Here is a 16,785-nt window from a genome sequence, read left to right on the forward strand (position 1 = left end):
AAAAAAAAAAAAAAAAAAAAAAAAAAAAAAAAAAAGTCTGGGTCAAGATCCAGTTGCCACTGTTCTTCCTTCCTCACCTATTCCTTTCCTGAGGGGAAGTGCAGGCTGACCTCACTTCATATTGAAAGCCAGAGAATCCACATCGGAGAAAATACTATGGGAAGAACTTTGGTCGCACCAGAGAATTCAGTGATGAAATGTGAGACTTCAGGAAAATGGTATTCTTCAGTTCATGAAAGTACTTTTTGTTATGCCATGCATTTGCCTTCCTTGATGACACTAATATTAATATTATGGCTTTTCCTAATTTATAAAGGCTTGAATTTGCCACTTCATTGACATTCATCTAATATAGAGCTTCTTAAAGGAGTGCCAGAGGGAAGATTTATGCAACTAAAGATGTTAAGTTCCTTTTTCAATTTCTGTTCTCCTCACATGGCCAGTTAGTTACCATTATTTTGTGCAGTCCTARGTTTCTTGATCAGCTATTCCCAGCTCTTTCTTTGGTCCCACCTCATCCATCATTCTCCAGTTTTCTCTCTCCATTATGTTTCTCCTTGCTCTGATGGCCTTTAAGTTGCTATTTTTTTTGCTAGATTTCTCTTTTTTAGTGCTAGTCCTTCTGCTCTTTCCTTCTTGCTTTTTCCTCATTCAAAATCATTCTTCCTTGAAATTTTCCTTTGTTTCCTCTGAGTATCCTTGGTCCAGCCATTTTGACAACACAGTTTCAGAAGACTTCAGCCTTATTCGTCTGTTCTGTTGACTACCTTCATCACCTATGCTGTATAGGCCTGGTGTAGGAGCAAGAAACTGCTGCCTCCTCTTCCTGTCTTTACTAAACTGGACCTGGCATGGCTTGTGACAGCTTGGAAGGAGCTGAATCGTTTTGGCAAAAGTATAAGCATCTCAAAACGGGGTCTTACAGGCAATGTCAGTAACAGGCGGTTTTAGGAACTAAGCCTGGGACAAATAAACTGCAGCATTTCGGTGCTGAGGAGTTTGTTTAACAKTTTTAAAAAGAGTCTTTATGTGTCTATGTGCAAAAATGGGGAAAGAAGGGCAAGAGGAGGAGGAGGAAAAGAATAAAACTAGGCTAGAAAACATACCTGAGACTCTGCTGGAGATACAGCTGTTGTGCTCCTGCACTCATGGGATGAGTCAGATGATATTGGCATAGAATGCTGGTTTTAAAACTTGCAATTAATTTCTACTCCATTTAATTTAAAGAAAAAAAAATAAGCATTGACTATTTTTGTTARAAAAGCTTGATAGTGTATATCCCTTGCTGTTGGTCTTAAAAAAAAAACTTTCAAAAGTGTCCTTCACACTGGCATTAAGCGTGTATCGAAAAGGTTTATATATATATTACAAATCCAGTTTATTTCACTCTTAAAAATCAGTTCTCTTCCAAAGCTCTCCTGTGTTAACAATACTAAAGGATAGAATGTCTAATTATTTTCCTTACTCACTTGCTAATTACTTTTAATGTGAGAAAAGTTTGGTTGTTTCATATTGTATTATGACATTTGTGGGCACATATGCTTGTGTAAAGTCATACTGACTTTTACTGCAGAGTAATGGCAGTTTTATTTAGAAGTAAATGTCCATCTCCAGTGTTACATTTTACCGCAACAGCTGTCATAGAGTGAGTGACACTTCAGTCACCAGCCTCTTTCTTTTTCTGTCCACCCACTCACAATATCTGGAAGATCTTAAGATTGTGTTAGTATACAGTTCTCTAATCACAGGCTATTAAAATGACCTGAAAAATCAAAAGAGTTTTGTTTCCTCAGAATATTCAGAAAAGTAGTCTAAACTTACATTGTGTAATTTTTTTTCCACTCTCATTTTCCTGTGCCACTCTCTTTATTACTTTTCCTTTGTTTTAATATGTTAGTATCTTTATTCTTTTTTTAAAAAACAGAGTTTTCTCTCTACTGTGATAGAAAGCAGATATTTCAAGGGTTCTGTGTATGTGTTAGACAGAATAAAAATGCTTTTAATGATCTGTGTCCTTGTTCAAATTGGTTTTGTTTGTGTGTGCGTGTGTGTGTGAGTTTGCATAATACAGGTTATTTAGTGACTTCAGGATAACAAAAACTGAGTCAGTCCTGCAGGTTAACAGTGGAGTTCCTGTAATGAATGAACTGTAAGCAATTCTGCTTAATTTATATAACTTATAAACAGCAGATCAAAACCTTTAGTACCACAAGTGATTATTACTGACATGATCATTACTGAATATTAGTAGTATCTAAAGGAATGATTTAGTGAAGTTTCATGTGAACTATCAGATCACCACTGGTTTATATTCACTACATTCTTAGCTCCTTATTTCTGCACAAAGCAATTCCGTTCATGGCTGTGTCCTTTGTATGAGCAATTTATTTTCTAGAGTATGGTTGTTCTTTTAAATTGCACTAGGTACATTTGGCGGTTTATAGAATACTCTCTGATTAGCAGAACTTCTCAGCTGCTAAGATAATTGTTCTGAGGATGACAGTCATACCACTTGAATGCAATTTTTGCATTAGTATTGTCAGCTAAGCTACTTTAAGAGGATTCAGCTATTCAACAATTCAAAATTCAACCATTTACGCTCAAATTCACTCAGGAATGACATGGAATATAAAATTAAAGTGTGCAAGCTGGCATTTATAAAGCCAGAAGAGCATAGAACTGGCCTCGTGGAAGTCTGGAATTYTGTTTTGAAAAATATTTTACAAAAAGTGTACAAAGTGACATGCCTAAGGTCACACAGGAAATCTGTAGYAGAACAGGATGCTGAATCTAATACTTGCCAAAGTTTATCTTCCTCTTAGGATATTACAGAATATATTTACTTCAGAGATTGTATCAACTGTGTGGGTATATTAATGGATTTTTATTTATCTCTTTAACTATTAACTCCTGTATTTTCAATGCTTCCTGTATATACTGTACAGTAATAAATGTTACATATGGAATGAATTGTAACACACATTGTTAAACTATAACTAGTAACTAGTTTGGAGGTTGTGTCTTTGTTTTTGCTTTTATTATAGACTATATTGTTTCATCCAAAATTTGCACCATTCGGTGTTAAAATATTGCAAAAAAAGTTAACTCTTGCATACTTTAGCCTAATAAGTAGCTATTCAAGTGCAAACATAACAAAAATCAAATGTTAAACCTTTATCTGTCTTAATTTTGTTTTGTGGCAATGGTGGGTTTTARAGGAGGGAGGAAAGCCAGGGATATGCCCATTCTCTCCTGATRCCCTTTTTAAATTATGTTCAGCACTCCAAGCCGTAGTTTTTGGTCGTCTCATGAACATTATAACAATACATACAGTAAGTTCTATATTTTGCAATATTCAAAGGGTAGGATTTAGGATAAGCGAATGGTATGATATACCCTTTCTGAGCTCATCTATTTCACTTGACTCAAATTTGCTGTTCTTGTCAGCAAAATAAACATTATGACAAAGACATCAGCTATCATGTTTCATTTTTTAATGTCTTTGGTTCTTACAGAGATTGGTTATTTATGGCACTCAATTGAGAATAGTAATAAGAACATCCTTATTTTTTAATAGCTCTGAAAGCATGTGAGATCATGGTCTTCTGTTAAAGCAGGTTCATGCCCCATTAATCACTTTGGCTTCTCTTGATTGCAAAAACACAGATTTCCAGTCCTCCTTTAAACAGCTGAAATTCAAAAGGGATTTTTTTAGAAAACAGATCAGATGGTGACCTAAGGCTTTCTCRTCTCTGGATCAGAGCAATTCTCAGAAGAAAATTTACTGCTAATGGAAAGACTTCTTAGTTCTTCTCTTCATGGAGAGGACCCTTTAAACTGCCACGTATCATAATCTCTTATTTCCTGTGCAAATACCTTAAACAACAATCTTTTGTCATATAACTGTCTACCAGTATGTATGCATGCCTCTTAATGAATTGCAGTTGACTTACATGTGCAAAGCTGCTTCAAGGTCTTCCAGCAGAGAAGGCGAAAATAAATTTTTAGGCAAGGGCAGATTGTTCTCCCCAGTCAGCACAGGAAAGCAAACTAAATGTTTCCTACAGCCCAGTGATAGGTGGTCATCATCCTGCCAACAGCATGGAGATCCCTTGCCGGGGCTGAGCGTCCAGCCATGCTAATTTAGTAGCCCTGACAGAGAGGAAGGGAGATAAGTCWATCCCTTCTACCTGTTTTCCTTCTTATGGAGCTAATTCACATAGAAGTCAGGATAGGAAGGACCCTCAGATACTTCATTTATTTATTAATAATGGTGGCATTTATATAAAGTATGACCTTAAACCCATGAAGCTTATTTTAAAATATTGGTTTAATATTTTGTAATGTTTTCTTTTTTCCTTTCTTTTCCTTCCTTCCTTCCTTTTTCTTTCTTTCCTTATCTTTCTTTTTCTTTCTCTCTCTCTCTCTCTCTYTCTTTCTTTCTTTCTCTAATTAAGCCCTGCTAATTAAAGTAGACAAAACTATTTTACTTTGTTGTTTCCACATATCAATAATTTGATTTGAATTTGGGTTGCCAACATTGTAAAGAAATACATAAATGTAAACCAAAGTTTTTAAGTCTAAAAATAGTATAATATTAAACTTCTTTTCCAACTCTATTTTTTGACTCTCACTACTTGAAAATGAGCTCAATGGGATTATGGGTATAAAGAAACTTGCATGCATGATGTTTGCAGAATTAATTTTGTTTTTCATTTTTTCCAGAAGATGCTACTGTGAAGTTGTATAAAAAAAGCAAGGTAAGCAGAGAAATGCTTTATTCGTATGTTTGTTTATTTGTTTTTCGTTTGAGGTTGTTTCATATGATTCTTGGGCATGAGAGCTAAAGTTGGTGATGCCCACTCTTTTCGAATCATCGGTGATGCCAGTCTGTGGATTCTACTTAGCAATGGTTTTGACAGGATGTTAATACATGTCAAATGAATCCAGCAGCAATAGAGCAAAAATATTTTAAATGCACTATGTCTTGTGGCAGAGAGTTAACTGTGAAACATGGCTTTTACATGAGTCTCAACATGTGGAATTCTGGCTCTGTGGAAGCATATCTGCTTATTATTAATGATAGGATTTCACTTCCATCATATACATAAGGGGGCAAGGTCTGCAGTTTACCTTAAAAAAAAGGTGTAGTTCATTTTGTGTGACCTATTTGTGTTTGCATAATTTGTTAGTTGTTTCTTACGACTGTCAGGCTGTCACGTTGTGGTTTGCAGTCAGTTTACTGTTGCCACGCATGCCAACAGAATAGCTGTAGAGCAGACTGTAGTACGAGGCAGCACTCACCTTTTGGAGGCAGGTGTTGCCGCTATCTATTGTCGTTGTTTAGGACACCCTGGATATTGTTTCCTGTTGGATTTGTAAGTGGTGTTGAAATGTCCCTGTTCCCTGTCCTGTGCTTTCCCCCATTTCTAAACTACAGAGCTCTTTGGCCCATTTTCTTTCTCAAGAAATTTTGTGTGTCTCAGTTTTTAAACAATGTTTTCTTTTTAGAAGCCTGGTGTAAAATTGCTGCAAAAGCAGTGATGATTATACAAAGAGTAGTGCTGAACTCGCGCCCTGGTATGTATTTTTTTTCAATAAAGGAGCCATGTGTTTGTTATGGTTGCATAATAATCCAAAATAGTGAGGTTAAAGACAGAAACTAGTTTAAGATATTTAATTAAATGTTGTGTGCAACAGTAACAAAGTTTACTGTGAATTGTATCTATTCAGTCTGTATATGCAGACTTCTGAACACSAGTGAGAAAAAAAGGGTTCATGTGTAATATGTGATAAATCCCTAAGGCTACGGACTCAAAGTGAAGCAACATTGTCAAACATTTCCTTTTATTTTTAACTTTTTTTTTTATTGACTTTTGAGAGATTACTAAAACAAAATATTTTGCTACTCTTCTTTTTTTGTTTCCTTTTATTAAATCTTGAATCTTTTTTCCTCACATGTTTCAAAGTGGTTTTGAAATTTACACTTTTGAGGGTTTTGTTTACTTACTTACTCACACACATACTTTGTTATGGATGTCAGCACAGTTTTTGGAATAATGGGTTTATACATTGTTTGCTGTAGGAAGGACCAGATACCTGCACTGTTTTATACATATATATATATATATATATAGTTCAATGCAAAAGTTGTTCTGTGAGGTAAAAGCTGTTGGGTAACTTGCAGATAAGCCTTTTCTAAGACAAACAAAAATTTGCAGCAGTAGCCTTCTGTTGCCTGGTCACTCTGGCTTAAAAGATACACAGGTATCTGGTGCCCTGCTTTTAGTGCCAGTAGTTCCAGTTGCCAGGTCTGATTAGTTTGCTTGTGGCACACAATGGAAGCCTCCCATTATGGGCCTCTTCGCATAAGATTATAGCAGTTTTTGGGAAGCTTTAAGCATGTTAGTTTGTAATCTTGAAGGGGTGCTCTTGCAGCGAGGGCTATCTACATATTCATGTGCTGTGGCCATAGTCTTTATTTCCCCATCAATCTCACTGGATCAAAAAGGACTGTGAGAGGTGAGAGTTCAGCACTCGCCTAGTTAGAGTTTATATTCACTTGCTACTGGTAAAATAGTGCTATTGTTTTGAGTTTTGTTACATGGGAGAAGAAATGGGAGTTTTGTTACATGAGAAATGAAATCCCAATAGATGTCTTTGTTTTGAAAGTTAGGGGCTTTACAGAACATTGCTTATATAAAAATGTTCTTGGAGAATGAAAATAGTTCATTAAAAAAAAAAAAGTTGTCCTACTTGGTCATAAAAATCGTATGCAACAAGCAGCAGGGAAGCTGTCAGCCAGTGCAAGTGCTTTATACTAGTCTGAGTAAACCTGATGTTGACAGATCAACAAAAGCAATAGGTTACATTTAAATGAATCAAGCTAGGTTTGTAGATACTCAAATACATTAATCGATAAAATGCACAAAATCTAGATCAAAAGGTCACTTGCAAATCTGAACAGCTCCAGACATGGCAAGAGTGCGTGTTTCAGAGCACAGTCGGAATTTATTATACATCTGCGGATGCAGAACATATAATATGATTTGTAACCAATTTGATAATACATTACGAGCCTTAGGAGATATTTTGCGTGTCATTACCCCACTTCAGATTTCCAGCTAATGGGTAGCTAAGTCTGACAGTTTTTGTTTGACCAAGAAGCTGCCAAGGTCATTTTGTTTTGTTTCTTGTCGTACTGCTGAGTAGAGGAGACTGGAGAGGCAGTTCTGGGCAGCAAAAGTCAAGGTCACTGGCTGCTGGACAAGGCAGCCCTTGGAGGAAAACTGACACCATTTCTTTGAGCCGTGCTGGGCTCTGGCAGATGGTTCAAGTCTCTGCATCATCCCAAGAGAGATGTGCATCTCTGGGGCCACCCAGAACTTAGAGATGAGGTATTGAATTCCTAAGATGCCTGCTTGCAGTGCAATGCGGTGAAGTTAAGTATGTGCATTTTATATAAAAGAATAAAATCTTCGCCCTGAAGGGCTTTTTTTTTGTGGCAAGGAACAGCTAAGCTATAACCCTTCATTGTAACTGCACTTCACAGCACAAGATAGGTAGGCCTCTCACTTGCAGTGCTGTGCCACAGGATCCCCTTGCTGTATGTAAGGTGTGACCTGATCTCCAGAGGAGGCCTGGGCTATCCGTGCTGTGTAGGTAGAGTCCTGATGCCCATATGAGAGGCTTGTCCAGAACTCTACCAAGCAGCAGTTAGCATCAAATTTAAAGCATAGGAAGCTCCCAAAGTGACGGTATGGTTCTGATTGTGGAGGAGTTAGATAAACATTTTGGAAAAGCCTGCAGATTAGTTTGTGTTGTGGGTATTCAGTTTAGTGGTACACCTATCTAATCTTAACTCTATGRTACAAAGTCTGAAAGATAGTGGGTAGACTTATACTCAAGCAAAGATAAAAGTTAACTTATTGAAAAAAAAGGACTACCTTTAATAAAAAGGGGAAGGCTTTTAATTATTTTTTAAGGAAGTTCTATATTGATTTATTTATTTGTTTCATTTTAAAATAATTCTAGGTAAGAATGGAGTGCCAGTGGCTGAAAACTTCCGACTGGAGCAAAGTACAATATCAGATACAGTCCAAGAGGGACAAGTCTGTGTTAGAACCCTCTATCTCTCTGTGGATCCTTACATGGTAGGTGATAGACTTGGAGCTAAGTCAGGAGAATTCCTTTAAAAAAATTTCTTCTACCTCTGTACCTGCCATCATGTTTAATACCAACATTATCAATTATAGGACAAATGTATCTCTGGTATAATTTAGTAATTCTGTTCATTCTCTTGGAATTATGTTGGGAAGGATTTGGCAGTAACATGCCAGTGAGGTATATATATGTGTACGTTTGTACACATGTACACACACATATATATACCTCACTGGCATGTTAGTGAATGTGTGTATGTATACACACAGACACACAAACACATACGTATATGAATATGGCTTTACTGGACTAGGAGGAGAGTATGAGCCCTGGTACCATTACAGAATTGTTTTTATCATCTTTATTTGAACATTGTCTTTTTTGATGTACACTTTTTATTTTTTTGACGTGGAAGGAAGTATATTTCTTTGAAAACAGAGGAGGAAGAACGTTTCATGATGAAGCAGGAAGAAGGCATGGTTAGGCAAAGGATCTCCAGATACAAACATATAAATATTTCAAATTAGATGTTACATAGTTATTACCAGTTTTGTTTACATGTGAAGGCCAGATTTTCTTCTTAAGTATGAGGTGACAGGTCAAAGAAGTGTAAATACTTTATAAAGAATGGAAACCAGAAAGGACTAGTGAATGAATCCATCATCAGCACTATTAAAACTGTGGAAGTTGTGGATTGAAATGGAACTAAAGATTGGAGGAGTGTTAGAGCAATCTGCTAGTATATAGAAGTTAACGACAAAGAGAATGATGATCATTCATTCTGTATGTTAATGTGGATAGAAGAAAAGAAAGTCTTAATTTCAGGAAAACAGATTTATCTTGGGCAGTAAGGAATAGTATAAGAATATTGAAATACCAAGTCAGGCTACATGGGGAGAGCTAAAAAAAAAAAAAAAAAGATTTCAAGATGTTTCATTAGGCAGATGTCTGTCAGGAATAATCTAAACTCATTTAATTCTTCTTTATTGCACATGGACGGACTAGATGACTTCTAGCTGTTGTTTTCAATCCTACTTCATCCAGTTARAGAGTGGCATTGATAGGATTCTCTTCAGATCCAAGCCAATCTTCTTCAGTTACAAGCCTGACTTTGAGGCAGTGTCTGTTGAATATATTGGTTTTGGTAACACTGCTGAAGGAGACTAAAATTATCCTCCCTATGTACTGAGTGAATGAGTGGAGGAAGAGAGATCTAAGAAATTAAAATGAATATTTTGCACTTACTGACAGATTTTGAGTAGCCCTCTGTGCTTGATGTTTTAAACATCTCATCTCAAACTTTACCTGAACTTACAAACAAATCATATTCCACAAGAGCTTCCCATTAAAACCTTATCTTTCAGCGTTGCCGAATGAATGAAGATACAGGCTCAGATTACCTCCTGCCCTGGCAGCTGGCTGAAGTTGCTGATGGTGGAGGCATTGGGATTGTGGAGGAGAGTAAGCATGACAACTTCACTAAAGGAGATTTCGTAACTTCCTTTAATTGGCCTTGGCAGACGATGGCCATTCTAGATGGAGGCTTGCTGCAAAAGGTAGTGTATATGCAACYCCCTAAGCCCCAGATTGTCACTGTTCTCTTTTCCTAACTCTATTTTTCATAAATACAGCTAATGCTAGCTAACACTGCTTCTTAATCAAAAACAAATCAGTGCTATTGAAGCAAACAGTTCTCAAAAGGCAGATCAACGCACATACAGCAAAGTATGTATCAATTTCTCCCTATTTATTTTTCATAAAGAGAAATATGGATGTTTTTGTCATGCCAGTGCATGACGGTCATCTGGCATGCCAGTGATATTTCACTTGTTAAATTTTTGGTAAATTTCCCTCAAGCTTCTTCTGTTGATATCTTTCTGTTATTTATCCTAATTCTAAATAGAACTCCTGCTCCATTGGAGTGTGGTCATGAGACATAAAATACTTTAGCTATATTTAAGTCAGAAAGCACAGGTTAGTGAAAGTTTGTAGCTGAGATTCTCTACCCCAAAAAAGAAAGTGTAATCAGCATCAACTATTTCTAAGGAGAGGTAACAGTGCATTAGGGATATTGTATTTATCATCCTCATGTAACACAGAAAATTACTACAGTTTGGAGATGTACGGTTTTCAAGAAATTTGCTTTAGGACTCTCACTGATCCACAGTGCCAGTGTTTGATAGTGGTGCTTTTTTATCCTTTGTGATAGCATGGGGATAGTTCAGCTTTGTTGGAAATTTCTTATCTCTCAACAGCTTTTTGACATGTCCATAATTTTAGTTCTTGAGAATGACCTTGTTTAAAAAACTTTTTAAAAACTATAGAAATATCATCTTTGTTTCATTTTGTATAAACTTGTTCTTAAGGTAGAACTAGTTTAAGGCTAGCTTGTCCTTATTACCTTGTACCTTGTCCTGAGCTTTATATTGCCCGCCAACCAAATAATAAGCAGTGAAACCCCAACTTAAAAAGAAATGAACAGCAACATATGCTTTTGTTTCGTAGCTTGTTCCACAACTTGTAGATGGACGCCTTTCCTTCTTTCTTGGYGCAGCCGGTATTACAGGCCTGACTGCCTTGTTAGGTATAAAAGAGAAAGGACATGTGAGCGCAGGCGCAAATCAGACARTGGTGGTGAGCGGGGCAGCTGGTGCCTGTGGTTCTTTGGCTGGTCAGGTAAGTAGGCTTCAGACGTACAAAGGACCCTGTTAATAAGTTTGTCTTCTGAACCCTGCTGGTTAGTAGACATACAGATAAAATCGTTGTAAACATAAGCGGGTATAACTTCATGGGAGGGGCCACATTCACAGATTTGACTCACACTATTGCTGAGAGAGTTTCTARGTGTGAAACCAGTTTCCTGAAACTGGGATAGGAGAAAACTGTCCAAGGTGGAGACTACTTGTCACTAGCATAAATAAAATAGATGGTTTAAGTGCATGTATTTACTGTGTAATTGTATATTATTCTGCCATTTGATGAAGTCCTTGAGTGGAATGGAAACTTTTAGCTTTTTCTATATTAAAACATAGTGAAAATCATAGTAAGCCCTTCTTTGTGTTGGTTTCCATTACATTCTTTGTATTTTGAGTGTTGCAGCCTTTTCAGTAAATTGTATTTTTGTTCCTCCTTAGCTTTGCAGAACAAAGTATGGGTAAGTTTGTGTGTGTATAAATATATATGTACACTTATACATACAAACACAGCAGGTAGTGAGCAAGCATAAGACTTGCCAATAAAGAAGAACTATGAAGCAATATTATGTATGCAAATCTATAAAGAATGTATTTAAATCAGTTATTGTCCACTCTTTTCAGCCTTTATTGTTTGTGTTATGGTACTTGGCAGATGGTGACTTTATCCTGTATAAAATCTATATATAAAATTTATATAGAGAAAGCCAATCTCCAGTACTGCTAATCATTAGTAATTCTACAGGCTAAAATTCCTGCAGTCAGTGAGTTCGGAAAACCAGCAAATTCCGGATGATATATGCCCCTTCCCCATGTGTGGGTAGGACAAAACAAAATGCTGTTTGGTGGCAATTTTGTCACAGGAGATGGGAACATGCACTAAACTTCATTGTCTGAAGTTTAGTTAGTGGGATGGGGAATAACTCTAAGACCCTTTAATATCACCCTTTTTCTTTCTGGTACTTTTGTGCCTAGACAGATGAGTGATCTAAATTCTTTTTAACTGTGCTCCTGTAGATTGGCCGTCTGGAGGGATGTACTAGAGTCGTGGGGATTGCTGGCACGGATGAGAAGTGCTCCATTTTGGTCTCAGAAATGGGGTTTGATGCTGCTATCAATTACAAGAAGGGGAATGTGGCAGAGCAGCTACGTGAACTCTGCCCAGGTGGTGTGGATGTTTACTTTGACAATGTTGGTGGAGACATCAGTGATGCAGTTATAAATCAGGTGATTATACCACCTGTCAGATTTATTCTCATCATTCTCCAGAGTGCTCCTGTCCATCTTGGAATTAAGAGAATACTGAGACCAGGCTGAATAGACTTTCCAGTTCGAAGGATTTGGTCTTGGTGCTGATCTGGGTCCTGAGGAATATTACTCCAAATAAGTGTCTGTCATCTGGACTAGCCTAGAAATAGAAACACAGTTTCTGCCTCTGATCTCTTGCTTCTTTGGCCAGCAGACTTGGTAATACACTAAAAATCTTGTCTGTCAGGGTTGTAATGTTYTGGTTTGTTGGTTTTGTTTTTCTGGCTTCAGAAAAGCTCTGCTGGCCCTGCATAAAGGCTCTTAACCAGCCCCTAACACGAAACTACAGTTTCTATCTCATGGCAGGGAAGCTTTGGTGGCAGTGCCATCTTTGAGAGCTCCACATCATTGCCATTCATTTCTGCCATATAGTAGATAGACAATTATGTCCACACAGCTGTATCCARTTTCCTTTGTCCTGTTGCATCTTCCTGGGGAAAAAAGGCATCCAGTAAAAGAACAATTCCTTATGGTGTTAAGAACCCCCTTTTAATGCCTTATTAAATGATACGTATGCTGCATAGTATTTATTTTTCCATTAGTGTCCTGCATTTATCTGTTTAATTTTCTCACAGATTAAATGGGACTGCACACAACTTTCCTACTCTTTCTCCTAGTTTTCTGGGAAAAACAGCTTTGAATAAGAATACCTGTGTGAAAGTTTTGCAATATATTCTTATCTATCTCTTGAAAATCTTGTGATTTCTGAAACCAAGGAAAGTATTTTTCTTATTTTGTGCCATCTCAAACAGATGAATCAGAACAGCCATATAGTCCTGTGTGGACAGATTTCTCAGTATAATAAAGATGTGCCTTATCCTCCTCCACTGCCTCCTGAGGTAGAAAAAGTACGGAAAGAAAGGAATATCACAAGGTACTTTTCTCCTACAATACTTGCGAACAGGTTCCAGATAGATTCCTTACATGATTTTATGACTCTGGTGGGTGGAAGATAGCCTGGAGAGCCTCATTAAATGTGTCTAATCAGAACATAGTATTGCCATACTATAAGAGAAAGCTATAATCACAAAGTCATTAAGTTCTTTCTTTTGCATTTGTGTGTATCATTGTAAAAAGGTGGAAAGGATGTTGTTTTATGTTATTATAGTTGTCTGATTGTCTGATACAATGCTTGTTTGTTTGATTTAGTCTGGGACTTTCTGATAGACTCTTTAATATGGGGAGTGATGTTGCCACGTTCTTTTATCAGTTATATCAATTGTTCTGTTATCAAATGTTCGGCAAAGTACATTCTCTCCAAGTGTGGTGGTTCAGACTGCGAGAAAATCGGTTGTCTTTTTGAGTAAGGATGTAGCTGATGCAGTGATTACACTAAAATTACTTTTGTAGTGTGTTTTTTTTTTTTAATTAGATAATGGGAATTGACAAAGATAGAAAAGATAGATAAGATGGGGAAATCGCTGAATCTCCTGTCAGGGTTCAGGTAAAGTTAAGGCTCTAACACATTAAGTCTTTGTGATTAGAAACCAAGTCTTACAGGATTTTCCACTCAGCATATTTCAGACAGTTGGGGACATTTCTGATTTTCTGCACAGATTGACCTCCTCTAATCAAATTTCTTTCTTGTCCCTGGCACCTTGCTTATTCCTCTGCAGTATTACTTGATTTTTATTACTCTTCTCTCTGGTACTTGAAACAGGCAGAATTACTTTGCTAATATCCATATTTAATCTCAAACTCCTACTGCCCCAAGTTGTCCCAACAGGTTGCAAAACTCTGCACTGTGTCTCATTGTAATTAGTACTAATAATCCTTCAGTTTCATGAATGTTGTGTTTTTCTGGAAAAGATTTCTTAAGATTTCAAAATACTTCACCAACCTTTCTTAAAGCAGGGCTCATTCTTTTCTTCAACAGGGAAAGATTCTTGGTGTTGAACTATATGGACAAACAAGAAGCTAGCATTTTACAGCTTTGTCAGTGGATCAGAGAAGGTAAACTGAAGGTAGGAATTTACACATTTAATCTGTGGTCTTTGATGTTATCTCCTCAGATTGTGGACTGACTACTGGAGGTCCAGTTTCTTTGTCCCTGGCTCTCTTCCCATACCTCTGAATTGAACAGCATTTCTTAAGAATGTCAAGGGGTGCTTGAAAGCTTATTATGGTAGTACTGTTTTAGAAAATACCTGCWAAGAATGATGCAGCTGTAGTATGACAGGGTTTGTAAAGTACATACTGCTGATACCTGAGTTAGTTCTTTCAACATAGGGTGAAAGCATTTTTTTATTTAAGGGATCAGACCCTCAAAAATATTTACTTTTGAATACCTGATTAGGTAGTGTCCAGAATGCTTTGGGGGATCTTGTCTAAAATTTTGTTTCAAGCTTTATAATCACCGTTTTGGGTAGATGCTTTGTATCCATCCCTTCCCTGTAGGGTATGTCTAGTGTTCATGGTTCTTCAGATGATTAGGTTAGTTTTCCTGGGACTTCCCTTCTTGTTTGCATCCCAAGATATGAAATTTTGGTAGTTATAATAATGTTCCAGTTATGATARAAGGATTAAATTGACTGTAGCTTTATCAGAAAGAAATCACTCTTGATAAAAGAACTAGCCCAAACAGAGCACTGTCTGTTATGGCAAGAGATTTTTTTTTTAGATTTTTGATAATTTCTGTGGCAAGGAGAAACCTTTCTGAGAAATGTTTGAAGAAAACTAACAGGACTTGCTTGTATTGACAGGTCAGAGAGACTGTGGTAGAAGGCTTGGAAAACATTGGTGGTAAGATTTTACACCATTTTCTAAGGATAATTTGATTAAATACAACATCAGTAGCAGCAAACTTCTTCTTTTATCTAAAACATGCTTTCAATATTATAATAAAGTAAAAAGTAGATGAATATATTTCAGTAGGTATTAAAATGCTTTGTGATGTGCTGTGAGAATGCCTCCCTTTCATGTAACAGGCAATGGTATGATTTAGCCCATTTAATCTTTAGTATCTTTAAGACTGCRAAAAAACAACAAAAAAGTAGAATTTAAAACAATAGCTAAATCTTACAGACTTACATTTATTTCTAATTGTTGCTGCTTACTGGTTTACATAGGTATTTCAAAGGAATTTATTCAAATATAGTAGTTGTATTTCATATTTTGTTTATTCAAAGATTTATTCTTTTACATCAGCTTTTCACATTTATTGCACAAAACAAGATTATTTATAAACCTTTTCGTTTCACAAAGATTTGTGAAACCCACAGTACTTGTGGGCTCTCAGATCATGCCTTGCCTTTGTGTTTCATGTTTGTATAGTATATCACACTAGCAGCCAATGTAATCATTACCCAGTATAGGGCTAAATAGATGCTTACAAATGAAAATTTTAAATTATATAAAACTGCCCTTAGCAGTTGAGCATTTTTTTTTCTTCTGAACTTAGCATGTCATGAAGGATAAATATGTTTAAATCCAAAACATGCTATCTCATTTTTCAGGAACTGTTTAATATTTTTGCTCCTAAAATATATATTTTTAAAAAAGAAGTTATTTGGCACATTTTGCATGGCACTAATTTGTTTCTTTATTTCTCTTGAAGCTGCTTTCCAGTCCATGATGAGTGGAGGCAATATTGGAAAACAGATTGTCTCAGTTTCTAAGTAGAAATCATTGCTCCAGGAAAAATGAACTTGATCCCATCTCTCATAATAAGGAAGTTTAATTTATCCTAATTTTCATTTTCTTAAATAAACTACTAAGTTGTTCTGTGTATACTATAAGCAGAGATTCTGAGATGCTAAGGCAGTACCTGTGCTGGTAAACTAAGCAGAATCAGAAACAGGAATGCAATTGTTCATACTAGTAAACAGCAATACCCTCTTTGATGTGATTTCTGCACGTGCCAGCTAGCACGCTCCCACACAAGTTCTGAGTTTGGTCTGGGAGTTAGAACATCCTCAAGAAATATTTCCAATAAGCAATTTGTATGCAGCCACCCAGTTCGGGAAGCTAAAAGAATTTACTAGCATAGATGTACACTATTCCTACAGTAGTTTGTCACAGTGCCCTGAAACTTCTCTAGGAATGTTTAATTACTTAACGTATGTTTAAAGGAAAGTTTAATTACTTAAATTTGTCTAGGAATGTTTAATTCACTAGTGTAAGCTTACCCTGACAGTCAAATCAGCTAATTATCTTGGAATTTAAGTGTTCTTGTTTTTACAAATTATTGCAATGAACAAACTTCCACTCCTCTATCTTGTCCATTTCTCCGTATTGTATCATCTACCCTATTGTCAGAGTGCTTGAAAGCTAAATCATTTACATTTACATTTCCTATCTGTGTGCAACTGAGACTGTGATCATGTTGTCCAAAATCTGGGTTCTGTTACCCAAGGTTATCAGAGGTAGGTTYGGCTGCAAGACTAGCCTCCTGCTTAATTGTTTATTAATTTCATTTTCCCACTCTTTGCTTTCCAGATTTAACTCTAAAAAGAAAATTTATTTCCTTTTAAAAAATCTTATTTCTGTGATAATCTCCCTAATTTCACTAGTTTGCTGTTTTTTACACCTTCCCGGGGGAACTCTCTCAGTTCCCAGGGACTGAGAGAGAATCTCAGAAGTATGCTCCCGAGGACAGACAGTAACTTTGCGGATAATTGAC

General features: G+C 36.5%; 1 protein-coding gene across 4 annotated transcripts in view; it reads left to right on the forward strand.

Annotated features, from left to right (window-relative positions):
• Nucleotides 1-16,376, forward strand: part of PTGR2 (prostaglandin reductase 2) — a 17,507-nt gene extending 1,131 nt beyond the window's left edge. Inside the window, exons 2-11 of one of the 4 annotated variants that reach the window (XM_085299854.1) lie at nucleotides 4,726-4,760; nucleotides 5,512-5,580; nucleotides 8,035-8,153; nucleotides 9,528-9,719; nucleotides 10,669-10,839; nucleotides 11,874-12,083; nucleotides 12,917-13,038; nucleotides 14,041-14,128; nucleotides 14,867-14,906; nucleotides 15,721-16,376. In XM_085299854.1, coding sequence (XP_085155980.1) covers nucleotides 5,544-5,580; nucleotides 8,035-8,153; nucleotides 9,528-9,719; nucleotides 10,669-10,839; nucleotides 11,874-12,083; nucleotides 12,917-13,038; nucleotides 14,041-14,128; nucleotides 14,867-14,906; nucleotides 15,721-15,785 — 1,044 coding nt within the window. In that variant the 5' untranslated portion in view covers nucleotides 4,726-4,760; nucleotides 5,512-5,543 and the 3' untranslated portion in view covers nucleotides 15,786-16,376. The remainder of the gene's footprint in view (nucleotides 1-4,725; nucleotides 4,761-5,511; nucleotides 5,581-8,034; nucleotides 8,154-9,527; nucleotides 9,720-10,668; nucleotides 10,840-11,873; nucleotides 12,084-12,916; nucleotides 13,039-14,040; nucleotides 14,129-14,866; nucleotides 14,907-15,720) is intronic. The other 3 variants (XM_085299857.1, XM_085299855.1, XM_085299858.1) reach the window with 3 other exon arrangements.
• The last annotated feature ends 409 nt before the right edge of the window (nucleotides 16,377-16,785 follow it).

Source organism: Rhea americana, unplaced genomic scaffold (assembly GCF_003343005.1).
Source record: "Rhea americana isolate MKP2758 unplaced genomic scaffold, rheAme1 scaffold_155, whole genome shotgun sequence".
NCBI classification, from domain to species: Eukaryota; Metazoa; Chordata; class Aves; order Rheiformes; family Rheidae; genus Rhea; species Rhea americana.